The sequence below is a fragment of the Bactrocera tryoni genome, chromosome 2 (assembly GCF_016617805.1).
Source record: "Bactrocera tryoni isolate S06 chromosome 2, CSIRO_BtryS06_freeze2, whole genome shotgun sequence".
In the NCBI taxonomy this organism is placed as follows: domain Eukaryota; kingdom Metazoa; phylum Arthropoda; class Insecta; order Diptera; family Tephritidae; genus Bactrocera; species Bactrocera tryoni.
Genome location: NC_052500.1, coordinates 80,304,739 through 80,312,816, shown reverse-complemented (window position 1 = coordinate 80,312,816; position 8,078 = coordinate 80,304,739). Strand labels below are relative to the sequence as shown.

General features: G+C 37.9%; 1 protein-coding gene across 1 annotated transcript; it reads left to right on the top strand.

Annotated features, from left to right (window-relative positions):
• Positions 1-4,179: 4,179 nt before the first annotated feature.
• LOC120767210 lies at positions 4,180-7,199 on the top strand. Its single transcript, XM_040093018.1, has 5 exons — positions 4,180-4,614; positions 4,710-4,863; positions 5,160-5,293; positions 5,345-5,473; positions 5,565-7,199. The coding sequence occupies exons 1-5, from the start codon at positions 4,180-4,182 to the stop codon at positions 7,197-7,199; spliced, it is 2,487 nt and encodes an 828-aa protein (XP_039948952.1).
• The last annotated feature ends 879 nt before the right edge of the window (positions 7,200-8,078 follow it).

Here is an 8,078-nt window from a genome sequence, read left to right as displayed (position 1 = left end):
GAATACTCTGAGCACTCTCACTCCACCACCACCACCACTAGTCAGCCATGTGGACGTCTAAACCTTAACCTAGCATACATCCACTCCCACCAATGCCATCGTTATACGAACAAATGTTGGTAAGTAGCACGTGACTCCAACACATATAGCAAGCCAAAGCAATACAAACGACTAAGAAATATTAGCATACACACAGGCGTTACAAGCAATATGCAACAGTTTGTTGTCTAAAGAGAAAAACCAAGAATTGCGCGTTGTTATGTGAATCTTGCTAGTTGTTGCTTGCATTTTTGTACATTTTTTAAGAGAGCGAACTGCTAAAGGCAAACTAATGTTTGTGTGTATTTGCTGCGAAAATCGAGAAAATATATAAATATATTTACGAGTCATACAAACATATACATACATACCAATTTGTTATGGGAAAGTAGTTAATGAAACTGTGTTCTAAGGGAAAACTTTCTCCTAAGAAAGAAAGAGTTAAAAAAGTACTTCAAATAAAAAAGGCAAAATACACAAAAAAAAACAGTTATAAGAAAAAAAGCTGTATATAGTATATATGTGTGTAAGTATACATTGCCTTCTATAATTACAACTAGAATACATACAAATTTGTTGAGGTAGTCATATTGACCGTCGGACTTAATTGCACTGATTTGCTTACTTTTTTCAATGTATGGGTGTGTGTGTGTGCCTTAGTTCAAAGCTTTTTTCCTATTTACGGCTATCATAAGTACTTGCATTTTTATTTTTATGCCTTTTGTGTTCAATATTATTTTTTCTTAACCAATTCAAGTTCAATGACGCGTCAGTGAAACCATCTTCTCGTCTAAAGCACCACACAACCACGCCGCTGCTGCCAACCCATATAAAATGTATTAACGGCGTACTCTACCTCACGGCATAGAAATCGTTATGCTTTGAGGTTGAAAGTTCATTTTTTCCGTCTGTCTTCACTTCGTCTGTGTTTAACTGCTCTTTCCTCTACTTTTGTGCACATATGTACACGCTTAAATGCTAGACTGCCCCTGCTTCCTGGGATCTTCATTGCTTCATATTCTGTGCCATAAACCTGTTTATTTCAGTTGCCTCGCGCATCTTTCTTCACCCCTTTCTTTGGTCAGTCCAACACCACCTTTGTTGGTGCATTTGCGTTGTCCAGCTCAACGCAGCTTCTTCGGTCCGGCCTTTGACAGCAGCATGATTTTCTTGAGGAAAACTCACATTTCGATCAGTCTTTGTTGATCTTTTAAAGCGTTCGCGTTCGCTCGCGTCGTGTTCGTTGACGTTATCGGTTTTTATTAAGTTTACTTTTGTTATAAAGTTTCGATTGGTGTTGTTGTTGAGTTTTGTATTGAACTATTGATTGACTTTTGACTCTTGATTTGTGGCATAAATGTATCATTATCTATTGACTTTACTAGTTTGGGCGGTGAAGTGTTTTTAAGAGAAAGATTTCGATTGCTTCGCTTGATTTTTATAAAACAAAAAAATTAATAAATTTGAAGTTAGATTATTTCTATGTTCTTACTCATTGAACTGCTTCTTGAACTATGCTAAATACATCAATATCTAAACTTTCGTGACTAATCGTGAGAAGATTTGTGTGATGTGTAAGTTTGTATAATAAAATGTTCTAAATCCAAATATCAAAAATCAATAGATGAATGGAATGGCTTTAGAAAAAAACCGATACAAATTTCGTTACTAGTTTTGTTTTAAACCATACATGACTCGTCGGTCTTGAAAAGTTATAAATTGGAGGCAATTCCAACATCAAAATAAGAAGAAATATTAACTTCGGTTGCATCGAACCCTTCACAAATATCATGGATTCTATATTCCAAACAGGAACTTGCTTTTGATCGGTCAGTTTGTATGTTAGCTCTATTCCATAGTGGTCCGATCTGAACAATTTTCGAAGATTGTAGCGCTGCTTTGGACAATAATCTCTAATTTCATAAAGATATCTCGTCAAATGCAAAAGTTTTCCATACAAAAACTTTACATAGATCGGTCGGTTTGTATGTTAAGTATATGCTGTAGTGGTCCAATCTCGTCATATGAAAAACTTTTTGCGGATAAAAGAACGTATGCAAAATTTCGGATCGATACATCAAAGACTCAAGGAGTCGGTTCAGCTCTTCACGGCTTTCAACATCTCCCTTTCGTTCATGGTTCTGAGTTAATCAAAGAATATTCTTTCAGCATTGGGGAATCATTGTAGAGAGTTATAATTGAAAACTGAATGATTTTGGAGTTCGATATGAACTTATTATTAGGACTAAATTTGCTTTTGGCATTTCTCCAAACTTCGAAAGTGCTTTAGTCTCAGATCCAATCAGCTTTTGGATATTTCATAAATTCAATGCATCAGCTCAGAAGTTCAACTGGCGCTGTCGGTCGTTAAGAAACTTTCAACAATTTGTTAAAGTTGCTTTAAGCTTTGTTCCGATCTTTGGAAGAGCTTTGCCAACAATCCAATCAGTCATGTGGATTTGTCACATAAACAATGCAGGAGTTCCGTGATACAATTGATGTTGTTGATTATTAATAATATTTCAATCCTTTTAGTTTCGGATACATCTGGTGCTGTACATTGTTAAATACCCACAAGTTATAAAAAAATGTCTCCTTTTGGACTTTCCCGATATTTGTAATGTTGAGAAATATAAAGTATTTCCATCTGATAGGAAAGTTGAGAGTTTAGTTAGGCTTCCTGTTAGTAACGTATATTTTGTCGTCAGAGAACTAACTGTAGTAGTTGAAAAGAGGTTCTTGTTGACATTGGGAAATTTATTTTTGAAAAAAGTTGTTTTATTTTTTATCGCAAGTAACAATGATATTTTTCTTTCAAACTTAAATTGGTACCCTTACTTCAGCTTAAGAAATGAGAAACTGAATAAACCTTGACTGACAAATCTAACTTATAATCGTTTCATATGTTAGAAAAGGGTTGTGTTGGAATTTGGAAATATTGTTCAAGTCGTCGACAATTTATGTGACTTTGTACACAGTGCTTCGGTTAATGTGATGCTAAATAGGTTGCAAAACATAGTACAGTTAAATTGTTCTAAAATGATATTTATACAAAAAAGAGACCAATGCATATAAGCCGTACTGTCAATATACCCAGTTTTTAATATAAAATTATGAAACAATTGCAAAAAGATAAACTTCACCACAGAAGATAACGAGTTAAGATGAGGAATTCTTTCTTTTTAATTTTCGATAACAAGAGAATCTCTTCTTTAAAGAGATCCCACATGTGCAAGTTATTAATTATGTTAACAGCCTCAATCTCCTGAAATAACTTAATACATATGTAGATATGTAGGGTGGATGTCTGACGAGACACCTAGGCCTCTAGGAGGTCCATTGTGAAAGCATTGATACTAAAATACCCTCACTCTATTATTTAAGCTCTAAACCGCATTGTTCTTCTGTTAAGGTTCATCAATACGAAAAGTTTTATATGTGCAATTTCCGAGACATCGCCAATAAACCCTTGATCGATAGTTGTGTTTCTTATCCAATATAAAGTCTTGAATACAAGAAGATATATAGTCTCTCCTTCTTCTACCTCTTGATAGGTTTTACAATCGTCGTTGTATGTTACTCCCTGCCTGTTATTAAAAATATCTATCAGTCTGAGCTTCATAGTGGCAAATGTATGAAAAATACCACTTAACTTCTAGAGCGACTGCTTGATTAAAACTTACGCTCGGTAATAAAAGAGAATCATAATTTTCGAGTCATTCGAAAATATTTAACCCGACGTATGGAACGACCTCACTTTCTCACTTTGGTCTGTTCCCGACGAAACAGCATCTTTCCTGAACTTCCCGTTACACGTCTGTGATGACAATTAACTTGGACATGGGCACCAAAAAGCGCATGGATAACCTCTAGAACAAGAAAATATCTAACTTTACAAAAGTTTAAGAATTTATTTGCACTTAACAATATTTTTTGTATATTTCCAGATAAAAAATACTTCGAGAATAAACAGTTTTGGCGAAACAGATCTCGATCACATAAATTCAATGACTAAAACTTTTATATAATGCAATTTCTGTTCGAAAAGTTCTAAATAAATATAAAAGAACAAAAACACAAGAATCGAAAATTATTAAAAATTTATTAAAAATCGTTAAAGTTAAAACAAAATAAGAAGAAATGAACTCATCGCGAGAACAGTCTCCCGTCGATGCCGGGGACGAAAACGCTCGTAGATATGAAAGGCCGGAGGACGCTCCTCACGATGAGTCGCAACAGTTGGCCGAACAACGGCAACAACAACATTTGCTAGATATGCAACATGAGAGGCAGCAGCGGCAGCAGTTACTAGATCAACGCCAACTCGTCGAAGCAACAGTGCCACATTTTGCGGTCGAAGAAGAAACTCAAGGAGTTGCTTCGGCTTCGGCCTCCGCTTCTGCCTCTGATGCTGCTTACGAGGCTGATGTCGATGATGTTGATATGCCAACTGTTGCTGATAATCATAAGCATGAGCAAGTGGCGCGCGATGTTGCAAAGGCGCCATACGTACCAGCTGAAATGAGTCTGGGCGCACAGCAGCGGCGTCAAGCTGAACGTCAGCATATTTATGAGGTAAATTTCGAAAATAAAATATTAAGCGATTGTGAAGGAGAAGTTACTCGCAGTAAATAATTTAGTAATTCCGACGAGCTGTTGTGCTTTTCCAGCTTTTTCAACCCTGGGCATTGAAGAATTACGGCGATCAAGCCAAGACGAAAACTATAACGCTGCGTAAGAAAACACGTATTTTGAAAGCGTTAGAGGGCAAAGAGCACAGTCGGCCAGATAGTTCGAAATTTCGGTTTTGGGTGAAAACCAAAGGTAAGTAATTTTCTATAAGAATAATACAACGTTTACTTAAGTAACGAAACATCAGGGTTACAAAAAAACCTCAGTGAAAGCTTTTTATTAAAAGCTTAAAGCTTTATGTGAAAGCTCTAATAATTAACGACTGTTTACTAAATTTTTGAGTTGTAAAATTACATTAAAACAAAGAATTAAAAATGTGAAAGCTTTTGGAAAGCTTAACTGAAAGCTTTTAAAAAAGTACAATGATTTACTGAAGAATAATAAGTAAAACACCAACACACTAAAAGATATTATGAATCCCTATATAGCTTTCACCACAAAACGTCCAGCTGAGTTCAAAGAAGCTGCTGGCGGTCATCGGCAGCTCGAACCACTCCCACCGAACGCCGTGCTTTCCGATAATCCCAGTCTAGTGGATCTATTTGTAGCTTCAACCACAAAGGTAAGACTATGCAAGTCAAGTCAATACAAGTCTTAATATTTTCTTTCAAAGGACTTTGGCAAACGCACCTATCGCAAGGTGGCCGTGGTAGAAGAATTCTTTGACATTATCTATAATGTACATATGGAATTGGGTGGACGTAGTGGCATGCATGCCGGACAAAAGCGCACATATCGCATAGTGAGTGTAAAATCAAAACGATAGTAACATTTAAATCCCCAGATCATCAATATATTTTAACCTGGCATACCTTGTCTTAAAACTATTCTAGATTACCGAAACATATGCTTTCTTACCGCGTGAAGCTGTCACACGTTTTCTATCCATTTGTCCAGAATGTAAGAAGAATTTGCGCGCCACTTCACCGGCCACATCCATCAATCCACCAGAGGATTGTGGTAACGAAAGCTCATCGGAGGTTGAAGGACTCAATTACTCATCACATACTGAAAGCTCTGTGGAAGCAGGACCAACGAAAACTCTAACAAAAGGAGCAGCCACTAGCATAACCACTGCACACACAGTAGTTCCACTGAAGCGACGCTACTCTCAGCTTGAGGAAGCGTCCGATAATACTAAATTTTTTCCAGCATCACAATCAATTGCACGTGCTTTGCTTTCGGCACCATCACGACAGCCTCTGGCAGCGCCAGCCTCGCTACCCAGATCCATTTCAACAGATACAGCCGTAGCCACAGCGACAGCAGCAGCACCTATTATCACTATCGATTTGGTATCCGAAAGAACGACATCTTTATCTAAGCCGACACCAACAACGCTTGTCGGGCAACCAAAAATACGCATCAATCCACAATTGCAGCGTCCTTTGACTCCGCCTCCTGTACCGGCTTCAGTTTCTGTTGCGGCAACCGTCTCGTCAACATCGGCATCGCCATCACCGTCACCTTTGGTGGTGCGCGAACCGGTTACGCATGCGCCGCCTTCTTACCTCGGCTATCATCCCCTTTGTTTTGATATGAATTTCTTAAAGACACATGAGAGCTTCTTTCGTTATTATGAAATGATGCGTCGTTTCTATGCCGGCGGCTTTCCATTGCCACTCCCACCGATGCCCGCTGAGTTTACCAGCGTTGCTGAGTTGTTAACCCCTCAGCGTAATTCCAATTCAGGTGTATCGCGTGGTTCAGGTATTATACCAGCTAGTGGCAACGTAAAGCAGCCCGCTGTGCAACAGGAATGCTCAGCAATATCAGAAAATCCCTCCATTCACACCAAACCCATTGATATTCAAGAACCTTTAATAAAAAAATTCAAAAGCTCACCAGAAAGTGAGAAAACCTTGAGACTGCGTACCAACGCAACCGAGTCGCAAGCTCGTGAGACCACATCAGCCAGTACTGTGGCTGCTGCGGTGGCTTCGTCCACTGCTGCTGAGTTGGAAATGGTTACCGAGACAATGGCGCCAATGCCACCCCTATCCCCACCCCCCACACAGCTCAGTGCAATTAATCTATCAATAGCTTCTACTTTCAGGTCTACACGCTCGAATGGTACATCAACGTCACACACGAAACCGTTGCCAACTCTGCCGCACATCGTCATACCAACAACACCGCTAACATTGGCCTCGTCAGCGCTGTCAGAGCTAGTCACCTCCACACCCACAGCGCTCAAAAGCAATCTGTCGTCGGCGCTTTCATTTAAGTCCTCCACAACCGAAGTGAGAGCTTCTTCGTCCAAGTACAAGCCGTCCGGTGGCGCTGATAATCGTCCAACGCCTTCGTCAACTTCGCGGTATACTTCCCGCTTGCCGCCATTGGATTTGGAGCGTTTGAAACCGATCACTTCGACATATTTGCAATTGACACGCAGCATGGGCTTAAGCGATGAGGATGCCTTGCGCTTTGACAACCTGGTGAGTAATGATTTCAATTATACGCTATAAAAGGGAATCATATATACATACATATATTTTATCGCAATTGAATATTTTTTTGAACATTTTTGTTAAGTTACTTGCTTTTGGCAGAGAGAATGCTATTCGTTTAAATAGTTTCTCTTCCAAGCACCAATTGTTAAGTTTATCTTTTATCTTATTAGTAGGCCGATTATATATTTGATGATGCTAATTTTTACCCACCATTGATGTTCAAGTTTTATATTACATATTTTTGTTTAAATATTTACTGACTATATAATTGTTTTTCAAATATTATACAATTATTGATGATTATTCTTTTAACATAAATGTTTTCTACAAAATTTTTGTAGAATAGAATACATCAGCTATTAAAAAAATAGTTCAGTTCTCGTTTTGGGTTCCTAGATAATACATTTTTTTTGTATCTTCCTAAAGCCTTAAACTTATAAGTATGTCGTAACATGCCCTTATTACTTTGCACTTAAAGAGAAGGTCTGTATCAGTACATAACTTGTCTAGACAGCAACCATGCGCTATGAGTAGCTCCTTAGGGTTGTGTATCCACTACATATATTTAAAAAGACTTGGATAAATTGAAATATGTATGATCTTCCCTTCCGTAACGAAGGAGCTGACCTCGTTCTTCTTCAGCTGTTGCAACTTCGGCTTATAGTACTGATTTCTATTAATCCAAAAGTAACCATGCAGTATCAAGTAATTGGGTGTGTACACATTTACAGTTTCAAAATAACATTTCTACTTTTGGGAAGCCTATTACTATTCTTTCGTTCATCGAATACTCTTTCAAAACAATAATTAAAATATATTTAGGAACTCCAAAAATGCCCATTGAAAAGTTGGTTAAGGACAACAATAAATGCCATGCTCTTTACAGACACCTTT